The sequence below is a fragment of the Sinohyriopsis cumingii genome, chromosome 8 (genome assembly GCF_028554795.1).
Source record: "Sinohyriopsis cumingii isolate HCF-2022 chromosome 8, ASM2855479v2, whole genome shotgun sequence".
NCBI lineage: Eukaryota > Metazoa > Mollusca > Bivalvia > Unionida > Unionidae > Sinohyriopsis > Sinohyriopsis cumingii.
Window position 1 is genome coordinate 116,921,388 of NC_142968.1, and position 16,401 is coordinate 116,937,788.

At 34.6% G+C, this 16,401-nt stretch overlaps 1 protein-coding gene across 1 annotated transcript in view; it reads left to right on the forward strand.

Annotated features, from left to right (window-relative positions):
• Positions 1–10,487: 10,487 nt before the first annotated feature.
• Positions 10,488–16,401, forward strand: part of LOC149794474 (cell adhesion molecule DSCAM-like) — a gene marked incomplete at its 5' end in the record, with an annotated part of 83,017 nt that continues 77,103 nt past the window's right edge. The window contains one exon of the mRNA XM_089969121.1: positions 10,488–10,815. Within this exon, the coding sequence (XP_089825247.1) occupies positions 10,488–10,815 (328 nt within the window). The remainder of the gene's footprint in view (positions 10,816–16,401) is intronic.

The window sequence follows — 16,401 nt, forward strand, 5'->3', positions numbered from 1 at the left end:
TACACTGTATACATGGAATGACTGATTACAAGTGTATCCTTGTTACACTGTATACATGGAATGGCTGATTACAAGTGTATCCTTGTTACACTGTATACATGGAATGGCTGATTAGAAGTGTATCCTTGTTACACTGTATACATGGAATGGCTGATTACAAGTGTATCCTTGTTACACTGTATACATGGAATGGCTGATTACAAGTTTATCCTTGCTACACTGTATACATGAAATGGCTGATTACAAGTGTATCCTTGCTACACTGTATACATGGAATGGCTGATTACAAGTGTATATGGAATGGCTGATTACAAGTGTATCCTTGCTACACTGTGTACATGGAATGGCTGATTACAAGTGTATCCTTGTTACACTGTATACATGGAATGGCTGATTACAAGTGTATACATGGAATGGCTGATTACAAGTGTATCCTTGCTACACTGTATACATGGAATGGCTGATTACAAGTGTATCCTTGTTACACTGTATACATGGAATGGCTGATGAGAAGTGTATCCTTGTTACACTGTATACATGGAATGGCTGATTACAAGTGTATCCTTGTTACACTGTATACATGGAATAGCTGATTACAAGTGTATACATGGAATGGCTGATTACAAGTGTATCCTTGTTACACTGTATACATGGAATGGCTGATTAGAAGTGTATCCTTGTTACACTGTATACATGGAATGGCTGATTACAAGTGTATCCTTGTTACACTGTATACATGGAATGGCTGATTACAAGTGTATCCTTGTTACACTGTATACATGGAATGGCTATCCTTGTTACACTGTATACATGGAATGGCTGATTACAAGTGTATACATGGAATGGCTGATTACAAGTGTATCCTTGTTACACTGTATACATGGAATGGCTGATTAGAAGTGTATCCTTGTTACACTGTATACATGGAATAGCTGATTACAAGTGTATACATGGAATGGCTGATTACAAGTGTATCCTTGTTACACTGTATACATGGAATGGCTGATTAGAAGTGTATCCTTGTTACACTGTATACATGGAATGGCTGATTACAAGTGTATCCTTGTTACACTGTATACATGGAATGGCTGATTACAAGTGTATCCTTGTTACACTGTATACATGGAATGGCTATCCTTGTTACACTGTATACATGGAATGGCTGATTACAAGTGTATACATGGAATGGCTGATTACAAGTGTATACATGGAATGGCTGATTACAAGTGTATCCTTGCTACACTGTATAAATGGAATGGCTGAGTACAAGTGTGTAGATGGAATGGCTGATTACAAGTGTATCTGATACGTTTGCTATATTGTATACATGGAATGGCTGATTAAAAGTGTATCTGATACCCTATTACATTGCATATCTGGAATGGCTGATAACAAGTGTTTCTTATACCTAACTACATTGTATACATGGAATGGCTGATTGCAAGTGTATCTGATACCTTACTACATTGAATACATGGAATGGCTGACTAAAAATGTATCTGACACCCTACTACAATGTATACGTGGAATGGCTGATTACAAGTGTATCTGATACCCTTGCTACATTGTATACATGGAATGTATAATTGCATAATTAAATATTACAAAAGATATACTTTTAATGTCACTGTTAATGATTCATTGCCTTGAGCGTGTGAGTTAGGACATGATTCAACAAACAGTTGTAGTTATGACATATTCCGTATGTGCCTATATGCCAAGATTGCATCGAACTACACGGCACTAATGCGTCTTTCTCTCTACTAAAACATTCCAGAGAAAACACGACTGGCTTTGTACAGATTCTATTCTATCATCTTAATGTGTTAACACATTGTTAGCTATAACGTGCTGCGGAAATCGAGTCAAGTGCCTTCCCCAAGGACATACAGAGGCATATGGTATCATCTATATAAAGAATGATATACATTCAAAACATGACACACCAGCAAAAAGTAACAATTATATATATATATATATATATATATATATATATATATATATATATATATATATATATATATATATATATATATATATATATATATATATACTCAGATAGACCACCTGAATTTCATTTTGTTACTTGTGCTTTGATTCTTTCACTACCAAAACATTTATATCAATTTAAAATGACTCGTGACGTATGTCAACGTTTCTAGCGACATAGTTGCATGACAAGAAGACCTTTAAGTTCTAAATCACTTAAATTCAGATTTGTTGTTACATCAGATAGATTCCAGATGAAATATCTAAAATTAGTAGCTTTTAATTTTTCTTTCTCTAAGAAGTGTGAGCTTTTAGGAACAAATACGAGTTGTTTTGTGACTTCATCTAATACATATATATAATTATTTATCACCAGTTTATCATATATGAAGTATGCCCAGCTTCCATTGTCAATAACCTTTTTCAAAGCATGATGTAAACTGGCCCTTGCTCGATACATTCAAAGAGGAAAATTTTCAGCTATGAGAATACAGGAGTTTGTTGAGGGCTTCATTGGCTGAATCAGTGTCGTATGTTTTCTCGTTATTTGCACTATCACAAAATATCCCAGTATCTTCTGCATGTTTTGTGTATATAGTGTCAGAAAATTATTTTAAAATAGATCTAGTGATTTAGGGTTAGACAAGGAGTGATCGATAAGCGAGTGGTTTTTGAAATGAATAGACAACGAATTGATGATATTTTCATGTAAATAAATTAATTAAATTATTTGAGTACACAGGAGGTGTTTTTTTGGCATTGAAAATATTCGGATGCTTGAGGTAATGCTTATTTAGGAAATATAATAACTGCGTTAAGAGCAGTGAATTTACCGCTAAGAGCAACTAAAGGACGATACGAGTACAGTAGCTATGAAAATAGAATATGCCAATTACGTATGGTTGAAACAGAAAATGAGTATGATTTTATTATAACTTGTTTTATCTTTGTTTTACTAAGAAAATGGTTAGTTCCTTCATCTGTATTAGAAGTCTAAAAATAAAGTAAAGGTAATCGTATGTGAGCATTAATGATTGAAATTTGAATATGTTAAATTTAGACACTATTTTATTCTCATGGCCTTGTGACTGTGAGTGCAAAAGTGCAGAAAGATATGTAGAAACATTCAAGTTAGTGTGAATGCGATTATATATATATATATATATATATATATATATATATATATATATATATATATATATATATATATATATATATATACACACACACATACATACGTACACCCTATTTATCCGTTTTGTGGGCTTAGTAATTTTGCAACCAGTTTATGTCTTACAAAGGATCTTATTAAACACATGGCAATTATATTTCACTGTTCTAAAAAGCTGTAAATAATGCCTTATAAATGTTTCACATTCATACTTTGTTCTGCTTTTATGTGGGTATTAAAGAGTCAAATCTGGTTATGATAAATTTAGCAATTCGTATTAGAAGGTGCGTGGAATCTTAGCGGGAAATCTGTAAAATCCCTGTAATTTTATCTAATGAGTGATTTCGTATTTCTCTAATACCCGTGCTTAGTAATATAATCATTTACAACCAGTTAATATAATATTTAATGCATCTTCCTTTAACTGACAACAACATACTCCATTTACATTTCGTTATTGTTCCAACATGCTGTCAATATCAGGCATGATGTTAAGTTAGTTGTCACTGTTAGACATGCTGTCATTGTTAGATGTTAATGTCAATGTTAGACATACTGTCAATGTTAATTGTCACTGTTAGACACGAGGTCAATATTAAATGTTAATGGTAGATATGTTGTCAATGTTAGATGTCAATGTTAGATATGCTTTCAGTATTCGATGTCAGCGTTAGACAAGATGTTAAATGTCAATGTTAGACATGTTGTTAATGTTAGTTGTCAATGTTAGATATCACGTTTATATTTGTTGTCCATGTTAGATATGCTGTCAGTGTCAGACATGCCTTTATTTTGTTTTACCACGTGCTATTTGCATAGCTATTTTCGTGAAACTGTCTTTATTATTATTATTATTATTACACAATTTTAACTGTTTTACATGTATTGTAGATAGTTTAATATCCTTTTGATACAACTGTTTGTAGTCAAAATTCTATCAGCGTTGTAAAAAGAAGAATGGACATATTTACCATTGTAGATCACGTTCATGAATAACCAAATACTTTGTAAGGACAAAAGGAAGATGCCATCACATAACCTTATTTATCTGACGTATGCAGAAAGTACATTCTCAGTACAATCCATGATCTGCATTGAACGAATAAATGAATGAATATTGGCGATATGAAATCTGTGTATACGTAAATCCAGAGAGAGAGAGAGAGAGAGAGAGAGAGAAGCTGGTCGGAGTTTTTGTTAAAATTATTGAGTATTCGTTTTAAAGTACCTTTAATATTGGTTTCTGTCAATGATTATAATTAGTATCAGATTTCAATGTGAGATGCTTTGAGCATAGATTAAGACAAAATGGTATTCATCTTCGATATCACTATTTATGCATGGTTAAGATTTCCTTTCATGCTTTTCGTTTACTACATGTCTACCAGTCGCAGTAGTTAATGGGTGTGATGAAACCATTCATTTACTAAAAGCCTTTTTGTGGCTGGCGTTAGAAATTTTTCTAGGTTTCTTCGATACCTGTTTTATATTTTTTTATACATATATGAAGGTTTCAAAGCAAATGTAGATGTACAATAAGATTGAATTATACCAAGTAATCTTTGCATAAAAAGTGATAAAAAGAAAGAGTTTTCTGCTGAATTAGTGAAGTATCTTTCTTCATTTAGAAAACCAACGTGTTTAGTTCTTTTCTTCATAATCGATAAGCATAATTATAGATACCTGCATTTGTAAGGGAAAATATGAATGAGGTTTACGGAGTAATACGACCTTGGGAGTGCAGTATTACTTTGAGAAAACGAGTTCATATTTTCCCATACAAATGCAGTAACCTTTTTACTATATACTGATTGTTTCTAAGTGTTAAAAAATACACTACAAGAAACCAAGTAATCGAATTTATGCTGTATTCCAAAGTAAATGCACAACCGTAGATTCATCAATACAAATACAATTTAATGCCCACATAGAACCGCCGAGCAACCTTTGAACTTCGTTGTGGTCTCCACGTTAGCTTTATAAGGATTTGCCGTTTTGGTCTACTTAAAATTCAAATTTAGAGTCACATTGTGAATGAATGCGCATTGCAACAACCTTTTCATTTGGTCTGGAATGGATTGATTTTTTTGGGTCGATTCTATTCAGTTATGCTTTTCTGATTGTGATGAACTAGATTTATTGGCTGTGGCAATTCCGCATGGAATACATGTGCTTTGAACAGGAAGGATCCCACCTTGAATCAGCTGTATGTGTGGTTCTTTCTTGTCATTGATTGTTTGGAATCATAATGTGCGAAAGATAAGTAGTCCATCTTATACGGTATGCATGCAATTTTTCTAACGATACATGTAGTCCATCAGCTGTTTCGGCAAACAAAAATACCATACATTAGGATTACAATATGAGATATAAAGCAAGTTCTTGAAAATGATGCTCAGATCAATATTTTATTTTAATGTAATTTCGTTATCAATAATATCTTATTGAAATAGAAATAGAAATGGAGAGAGGCTTTCGCCTTGAAGAAGCCCGAGTGAATAATCGAAATAGTCGGGGTGCGTGTCTAAGTGCTTTAAACATGACTGCACTGAACTGTAAAGTAGATCATATTCCTGTTAACCATTTCCCAATCACTCCACATTTAACTACTGCTTGCCACATAATTATCCTTTCTAAACAATCAGATGCCTTTTAAAATCAATAAAAGCACAAAAAGCGATTTCTTTTGAGGAAGAGGTTTTCTAATTAACCAAGTGTAATGTAGAAATAGCGTGTATTATACTATTATTATTCTTAAAACAGATTTGTGCATCACTAATAATGTCATATGTTTTGTCTAATAGAAGAGTATCTGATTTAATGTGCCAGAGAAAACTTTCTGTATATGTTACCCCATTAAAATTATTTGCATCGGATAGATCAACCTTTTTTGGTGTATATAAAAAGATTATTGTTGAGACTCTTCAGCCAATTTGAATGATAAATATCGCTGATAAATATCATACTGAAAAGTTTCATCGTATAATTTGTTTAAAGCGGAAACGAGGCAATACTTTATATATTCAAAATTTATTAAGACATGGTGTTTTATTAATGTTTAAAATTTTGACAGAACTAAGTTCTTCAGTTGCCATGGTTCGCTTGAGCATTCAGTTCTGTCTTTGGTATGTTTATACTCTGCCGATGTAATTAATTAATTACCCAGTAGTAATGTCTGAAAAGTCTTTTGCAAGTTGAGAGTTTAGGACATTTAAAACGAGTCGTTAAATATGAATGAAAACACATTATATTTTAAATGCACAAACTGTCAGGTTGTTCAGAATTAAGCTCAGCTAATTTTATGCAGTATTTTAATTCAGAAGTTTGATTTACGTTTAATATACAACTTGTTCGCTTTATCAAAACATATGTACTTCTTTTGTTATTCACCTGAGTAACATAAATGTTTGCTCGAAACCAAGTGCAATGAAAATGACGAATAGTGCTTTCTTTATTTAAGGCTTGTATGTTTCTTTGTAAGGACGCTCAGGAAATATATTTTTAATTTGATCGACATAACATAATTGTGACATTTTTTGGATCACATGATGATTATGCATTAGTCTCTACAGAAATGTTACTCTATGTTTTTGTCAATGATGCTGGAGTAACCTCATATTGAAAAAATCGTTAACAGGATACAGAACTCTGCTGTGCTCGAATGGACGCCCATTTGTTATGCCACTCTTCCATTTTCATACTCGAATGTAATCGTCCATTTTATGCCTCACTTCGTTTTCTATGCTTGAATGGAATATCCATTTTTATGCAATGTTTCCTGATCCATGCTTGAATTAAATCCACCTTTTTATGCAATATTTCTTCCATGCTCGAATAGAAAACCCCATTCAATACAAGTTTCATTTCCCATGCTTAAATGGAATCCCGCTTATATGCCACGCCTCCTTTTTATGCTTGAATGAATCCTTTTTTATGCCACCTTTCCCTTTCCATGCTTAAATGGAATTCACCTTTCTATGCAACACTTTCTTTTCGTTTTATAACACTCGTAGTTATTGTTGTTACTGTGTACGATATTGTAGTTGGCATAAAGTCTCCAAGAGTATCTAAGAAGTTACGCTCGCAACCTATGCGCTTTCTATCATGTATTTGTCATCTATTTCTTGTTTTCCTGTACATAGTTTCCAGAGTAACATATTGTTTGAGACAATTTATTGTTTCAGCCGAAGGAGATTTACTCATATTTTTTTAGGATACGGGTGATAAAATTAGAAACTTTGATGTCACAAAAATTACGCAAATTACCGGACGTATGCCTTTCTACAGAAAACTTCTGCATCCAAATTAGTTTTTACAGTATAGTAGGGCGCCTTTACAAAAAGAAATAGGAAGATCTGTACTACTGTTGAAGAATTTAAAAATAGAAGAAATGTAAGGCACACTATTGCAAGACATAGAATGAAGATGGAATGTACTGCTATTTTGAAATAATGGAATAAAGTTTTAATGTACCACCATTTTTGAACTAATAGAGGGAAGTTGTTTTCCTCATAATAAATCCAGCATATATTCATCTTTGTTTGTTACACGCAATAACTACTGATGCAGTTATCATCTTTAGCCCCACCCAAGTCATTAATGTAGACGACAGAAAAATATGTCTTGATCATACGCACTACAGTAGCAATAGTATCGCAGTTTTCGAATGTTGGGTTTACACTGCAGTTCGGACCTACCGTAGCGGTCGTGCTGCTGTTTACGAATGCTGCTTTCATACTGACGAATAGGATCTATCTTATCGGTCGGACAACAGTTTCCGAATGCTGGGTTTACACTGCCAGTTCGGATCTACCGTAGCGGTCGTTCTCTTGTTTCCGAATGTTGCTTTCACACTGACGAATAGGATCTATGTTATCGGTCGTACAGCAGTTTCCGAATGCTGGTTTTACACTGCCGGTTCGAATCTACCGTAGCAATCGTGCTGTTGTTTCCGAATGCTGCTTTCACACTGACGAATAGGATCTGTCTTATCAGTCGTACAATAGTTTCCGAATGCTGGTTTTACACAGCTTGTTCGAATCTGCCGTAGCGGTCATGCTCTTGTTTCCGAATGCTGCTTTCATACTGACGAACAGGATCTATTGTATCGGTCGTACAGCAGTTTCCGAATGCTGGTTTTACACTGCCGGTTCGGATCTACCGTAGAGGGGGAGGAGGAAATAAAAACCTTCATACAGCAGTAACAGTACGGTTTCACATCAGAAAATAAATAAATAAATAAATAAATAAATAAATAAATAAATAAATAAATAAATAAATAGCTTCTCTTGGAGAAACGGCCCGTCCACTGTTTCTGCTCATTTCAAGCCAACATTGTCATGTTAAGTCGGCAGTATGTCTCATTGCAGTAGTTGTTCGGCAACGAACTATTTAATTAGTTATAACAACGGCATATATCATTACATGCGATGATTTGTTACCTTTTAGAGTCCTATTCCCTTATAAACGCGCTATACAGTGAAAGCTGATTCTAAAGGGCCCGTAATGTTTGTCCTTTATTGACAAATATAATTTATGTAGAGGTGACATTTTTAGAAAAAAATGAAGAGGACTTAATATTTGTTCTAAGAGACTGGGTGCTTTATATGTAGAGGTACACAAATACATACTTCACTATATTCAACAGGAGTACAGCGACTGTCGTCAGACTTAAAAAGGTCATGTTTGACACAAGCAGCCTCTGTTACACTCAACTCGAAACAATATTATTTATTGGTCAATCCATTTCCAGTCAATTTGCTTTGTAGATTGTGGGTTGCTGTTTCATTCTGTTGATAGGTTTATGATATGGATAAGGAAACGTATTTAGGTGTTTACGAAAAACAACGGTGTGCACTATCATCCGTAATGGCACACCGGATTTAGAAAATGTGTCTCATTTTAGTTATGCTTGAAGATACACCAACAGTTTGATAACTGAACACCGATCGCTCAAATGATTCGTTCAGTCTCGTTGTACATTATCTTGTCTGCAACCGTGAAAACTGGACCAAAAGGCTTGGTCTCGCCGCCCTTCGAATCGTCAGATTTCTACTGCGTTGTGTTTCTCATTTTTCAATTTTTGTAAAATCATCCATTGTGACTAGATAGGACATAATTCAAATGGGGAGAGTGTGTGTTGTAGCTATGTTAATACGTGTCAATAGTCTTAACATGGTCATGTCACTTGGGAATCCTAATGATATTACTGATTTGATCTCAATAATCAAATGTAATTAAGGCATCAGATAAAAAAGCTAACTGAATATTGTGTTTTAGGTAATAACACGTATGGATCTTGTGCGACCATTCTAAGAGATTAGTAATGGGTTGTGTTCTGTTGGTTTTGTTTGTTTTAACGACACCCTCAACACATTAATTGTCATATCATGCAGAGGAAATAAGAATTAAGTGCCTTTCCCAAGGACACACCGAAACACTGAGCTGGTCGGGGCGGGTATCGAACTCACAACCCTAGCATTACAAGTCCGATGCTCTGCCATATGAGCTACTGCGGTTCTACCTATCAAAGAAAAAGAGAGCAAATTAGATAGCTTACCGTTGCAAATCTTCAAATTATGTTTGTACATTTTCCACGTTTTCTAACAGTGTTAATTTTGGCGTTGCACCAACCTCCTGCCCAGTCCTTTAGAAAGGAGTCGGATTTCGACCTCTTCCATATAGCAGTGTCTTCGACTATGATGGAAAATATGATGTTTTGTATAAAATATTTGAAAAATGCCACTGCTGTTGAAATTATTTGAAATTTAAATTTTCAACCCCGTCATAAGGACCTCAGCAGAGGAAGGCACAAAGGTGTTCCGTTTTATAAGACGGCTATCGTTTGTACAAATAATTTACCATATTCGTTGATTTTACACTCAGCGGTTTAGAATGTAGATCAATATTACTTAAAGATGGTCTTGCTCAATTTGTCTTTTTTTTATGCACTGTCAACTCAGGCCATTTTCCGATCAGTCAATTGAATTAAAAAATAATGTACACTTTTGTTTGTCTCCAACAGCAACAAACTCGGAAGATAAAATATTAGGTAAATTGTATTAAACTCGGGTGTGGTTATGAGAGAAAAGTTATTGAAAGTTGCTTGTTTGGGGGTTTCTTTGGAAATGGTTCTTAAAACCTTGAGTAGTTATATTAAAAAATCTGTTGCAAGTTTATTTGTTTTTAATTATTTAATTAATTGCTTACCAAGTTTCGGTATAAGATAATATTGACTCAGTATTCCATTGCATGCATTTTTTATTTAGCAAAATAGTCAACATTGTGTACATGCTCTTTGTGATCGTCTTATTTCTTTTCCGTGGTTTCAGCTAGCACTACAGAATCTGCCCCTAGCGGACCACAAGGCCCAATTTTCATTGTCGAGCCTCCATCTTCACTGGTTGTTCCTAATAACAAGGGATCCATTGTACCTTGTTCAGCTTATGGGCGCCCAGCCCCTGTGACTGAGTGGGTGACCGTAGATGGCAATCCCGTGGATGGATATCCTGAGATATTAACTATCTTCCCCAACAACTCATTGTACTTTCATACTTTTGATACAAGTGTGCCGGAAGTACATTCACAAACATACAGGTGTACAGCGAAAAATGTTGTCGGAAGTGTTATCAGTCGCAGCATGCGAGTTACTGCAGGTAAGTGTCCGAGAGGGTGACTCTCTCTCTCTCTCTCTCTCTCTCTCTCTCTCTCTTTTAAGTGGTGTTGGTGGGTGGTATGTCGACAGCATGGATGGTTCTAGAGCGGTTTTAAAATATCCTACAGTTTATCAGTGAATTTGAATCATATACCATTCAAGATAAATTAACTACTAAGATTGCTACTAAATGAACCCACTTCCAAGTATTCCTGGGTTGAATGTTTTCATAATCGATGCTCTTAAGCTCTTCAGCGACAAAAGGCTGATTTTGTAAAATATACGATGGATAGAATGCGATTCCATTTCTTTTGCTGGGAGAAGTATAATAAAGTGTGCCAAAAGCAAGTAAAACTTTTCTTGCCTAGGGACAAAACCATAGTATCCACGACTGTCCTCCATCCTGTCAACTATACAGCGAAACAGCATTTAAGAAAAACAGGTTCACACAATTATCTGCGGGGAAAACAACACTCTGAACCTGTTAAATGTGATATTTCACTCGGTCTGCATTGGCTTTCTTTTTCTGTGCGCAACATTAAAAGCTAAACTGGAACCATTTAAAACATCTAGGTTATTCCTCCTGAGAAGAACAGAACGTAATTTTTATTTGATATCGACTTCTTAGTCCACACGCAGACTCCATATGAGAGAAACGTAATGCTTACATATGTTAGGTGGCAGTGTGTGAGGAGGGTGGTTACTAAACGCTATATATCAAAACGAGGCGTGCATTGCTCTATGGTATTAAATATTACGTAAACTGTACATAATTAAGAGCAATTTTTGTACCATGTTACACTTACATACACGTATACATACATATAAGTATACTTACTGTTACAACTCCAAAACGTATATTTCTTAATGTTCCAAATTAAAATTGAAGAAACTCTTAAAGTATTGTGAAATAAATCCCAAATAATTATAAATGTTGGATCATATGTCCCACAAATATAGAATGATTCAAATGAAAGTAGTCTTGAATGTCCTGATGTACCATACTGATGCAATCCAGAATGTCTTTGAATGAGTTAGTAATGTTTAATCCAAAGTCAATGAACACTTAGTAATTCCAATGAATGAATAAATAAGTCCGCTTGAATTATACCTGAACACATTTGTTAAGGATTCCCACAAAAATATGATCTTAAAACAGGAATGAATTATTTATTTACCAAGTCTCTTTTTATTCACATTTTAGCTTGACATAGACGTGTGTCATTCTAAGGGAAAATTACAATAAATTTATAAACAATCTGTTTCTAGAATATTCTAAACTCATTAACAACATACTTATAACATACAATCATGGACAAAAACTAGCCACGTAAATGTATTGTTTAGATTATCTAAGATGAAATAAGGGACAAAAGTTTAAGCACACAATTTAAATTAAATAAAAATAACGTTACCCACATATGCACCTAAGTATGTATATGTATATATACATATGTGCACATGCATTCATGTACACGTCTATTTAGCGATGCAGTTTATATGATACTGGCAGTTATGTAATTTGTTTCTTCAAAATTATGCCAATAAATATAGCTGGATTTGTTAATACTGCGCAATTTCTAGAGGAAATGAGTTTACCAAACTGCATTATTTTAGAATTCTTACCACAATAACATTGCATCTTTCTGCTCAGCACAAAGGACAAACAAACATTGGTGGTATTCAGTAGCAATGCCAACCCTGTCACAGACGCTGCATTTTCTGTCTCGTCGTGGTATGTTTTCTCAACGCCCTAATTTCTGGACATTTGTGGTGCTAGATCTGAATTTTAACAAAGGAAAATAAACATATTTTAAATGTATGCCGATAGCTGCAATTCGAACCGTCTCGGCTACTTACGAAAATGACAGAGATATTGCATATGCATTAAACTGTTTTTCATTTGCTACCTCTCGGTCTTTTCTATGATTAATTTAATTATAGAAATGACCGAACTGATTAAAATAGATTGCGGTTTCTGTTTGTGCGATTAAATTTCTGGCGAACAAAATATGATATTTGTGCAGATTATTTAAGCCGACTGATTTCATTAATGTTTACTTTTGGTGAACCCACTACAGACGGCTGGGCAGAATCTTTCATTAGCACGTTGCTGTTGTCTTGTGAGTTCAGTATGGCTCAATCCAGTTGTTGTAGCAAAATATTTTAAAAGTAATAACATGGTTGTTTATAGTTTTCAAAGGGTGATACAATTTTCTTTTAGATGACCCCATGATGACTTGCGTTTTCACATTGAAATCCAAGAAAGTTTGCCCTTTTCATGTGAGGTTTCTCTACATCTGCATCTAGCTACAAAATTTTGTCTTGCTTAAACCTAAGACGAATAATCATTACAACAACAGAACAAAACTTGGTTAATGGTATGGGTACTATATCCGTAATGAATATTGCCATCCAGTTGTACTGTGTTTTGCAACGAAATTTAGGCCAGCTGTGTCTCAGTGTTATACAGTGCATTTAATAATATTGTAATCATCTGGCATGTTACCAAATTTTCTCGGCATGATATCCTCCAAAAACATAGCTCAGAGTAATTTCATTGTATCTGATGTCGTAATTACATTTGATCTTTTCATCTCAAGAGATTCCATCAGTAATACCATTAGCGGATCAATTTCATGCACAACATTGACTCGGTCTTTACGTGCTACAAATATCAACTATGCAGGTTCGTCCCATTTCTATTTTATCTTAACCTTTGATGATTGTTAATTTTAAACAACTTGAAAGATGAGTAGACACCCAATATAGTTCATTTGATAAAATGCTTTTGATAAAATTTATTGGCAAAGACACTTTCTAATATATAAATTGTCGATGTCTGATTGTGAAAGATATTGCATGTGTGGTGCTTTCATTCTCAAAACCTGACGCGAATATTCATTTTCGCCTAGTCTAAAAGGCAGAATTTCATGCAAGAATCCGTAAAGGTATTTGACAGGAATCGTACCGATCAATTTATTAGGAAAATTAACAGAAAACATTAAGAATTTTGAATAAAATCTTTTCATGTAGAAAAACGTTTCCTCGAAAAAAGATTTTTTTAAATATTTGGCTTCTGTTTTTCTTTTAGAGTTCTTGTTGCAGATTAGTTGGTATACTTGATTCACTTCAACGACGATATTTATTTGTTTTTATAATGTAAAATAAAACAGATACAAAGCGTAAATTGGGATACTATATTACAATGTAAAATGAAACTAATACAAAGTTTAAGTCGGGATACTATATTACATCATAAAAGAAACTGACACAAAGTATAAATTGGGATACTACAATGTAAAACAAAACTAATACAGAGTGTACAACTGGATACTATATTACAATTTATTCATATAACCTAACGCTAATTTTATAACAGAGTTCACTCGTGTTATCGAGCACGTGTTCCAAAATAAGAATCATCAAATGTTTCCCGTAGTATTTATAAATTTTCAAACTTCACAAGGGTTTTGAGACACTATTTACACAATGCAAACTATACAGGCCAGTATAACAGATCATGGACTGAAATGAAAACAAAATTCCTGAAACAACACATATTGGCATAGACCAATATGTATTTACCAGTGATGTTTACGACAGACGTTGAATTCACCGTCTTGAAAAAGAGAAGTGATTCCGAATTTAAGATTAGTTCGTCTTTCTGTTATCAGCGAATAAAGGAACTATCAGGTGAGAATTTACGTATAGCATGGTAAAAAATCGTCAGATTTCTACAAAGTAACTGACGTTACATAACACATGCCCGAATTATGGCGACATCAGTTCTGATAATAAAGATAGAAATTGATAAGTTTTGAAGATTTTCATGCGCGGCTGTATCCGTTATATTCTTGTGCGAACAGATCTGGCGTGATCTAACTTCAAGATTTTAATGTGTTTCTTGATACGAGAAAATTATTAAGAAGGCATTTGTTTTTATCATGATTGACAGCTGTTTTATATTTTGAACTGGTGAAAAGTTTAGGTATTAGCAACGGTAACGTTGTGTCAGTCCGGTACACCAACTTTGAAAATATTTCATTCCCACCGGGTCATTTATCCATACACACATTTACTGTTTGTGAGGAAACAAATCACTAACTCCAACATGTAAATTTAATGCACTAGCATCCTGATGCAACTCCAGACCGGACATAATACTGTCAAACCGGACATAATACTGTCAAACCGGACATGCTGTCAAACCGGACATAATACTGTCCAACCGGACATAATACTGTCAAACCGGAAATAATACTGTCAAACCGGACATACTGTCAAACCGGACATAATACTGTCAAACCGGACATACTGTCAAATCGGACATAATACTGTGAAAAAAGAAAGAGAGCGCTGGTTAAGAACTTCATCTGTCTTCTTTACGGAATCATTTTCAAAATGAATTTAGATTATTTTTAATACTTTAAACTTCACTAATCAACATGTTTTCATTGATACTAATAATTGTTTGGTGAAGTTGAGCTTTACCTTCACAGCCCCATCTGAATGCCTGTGACATATTGGTTCCATATTGAAGAGTAAATCCACACACATATAGTATCAAATAATATTGTACATTTGTTATAAGCGATGCGCAAACTGTTGTATCTCCTTTCCTATTTGTTTCTTTTTCCATAAATATTTACTTTAAACTAACAAAGAATCTCCACATAAGCTTGATTAACGTTCTAGACGGTGTTCATCCCCAAATGCATGCGTTATGCATAACGTTCTAGACGGTGTTCATCCCCAAATGCATGCGTTATGCATAACGTTCTGGACGGTGTTCATCCCCAAATGCACGCGTTATACATAACGTTCTAGACGGTGTTCATCCCCAAATGCATGCGTTATGCATAACGTTCTAGACGGTGTTCATCCCCAAATGCATGCGTTATGCATAACGTTCTAGACGATGTTCATCCTTCATCACCAAATGCATGCGTTATGCATAACTTTCTAGACGATGTTCATCCCCAAATGCATGCGTTATGCATAACGTTCTATACGATGTTCATCCCCAAATGCATGCTTTTTACATAACGTTCTAGACGATGTTCATCCCCAAATGCATGCGTTATGCATAACGTTCTAGACGGTGTTCATCCCCAAATGCATGCGTTATGCATAACGTTCTAGACTATGTTCATCCCCAAATGCATGCTTTATACATAACGTTCTAGACGATGTTCATCCCCAAATGCATGCGTTATGCATAACGTTCTAGACAGTGTTCATCCCCAAATGCATGCGTTATACATAACGTTCTAGACGGTGTTCATCCCCAAATGCATGCGTTATGCATAACGTTCTAGATGATGTTCATCCTTCATCCCCAAATGCATGCATTATGCATAACTTTCTAGACGATGTTCATCCCCAAATGCATGCGTTATGCATAACGTTCTATACGATGTTCATCCCCAAATGCATGCTTTATACATAACTTTCTAGACGATGTTCATCCCCAAATGCATGCGTTATACATAACGTTCTAGACAGTGTTCATCCCCAAATGCATGCGTTATGCATAACGTTCTAGACGATGTTCATCCCCAAATGCATGCGTTTTGCAAAACGT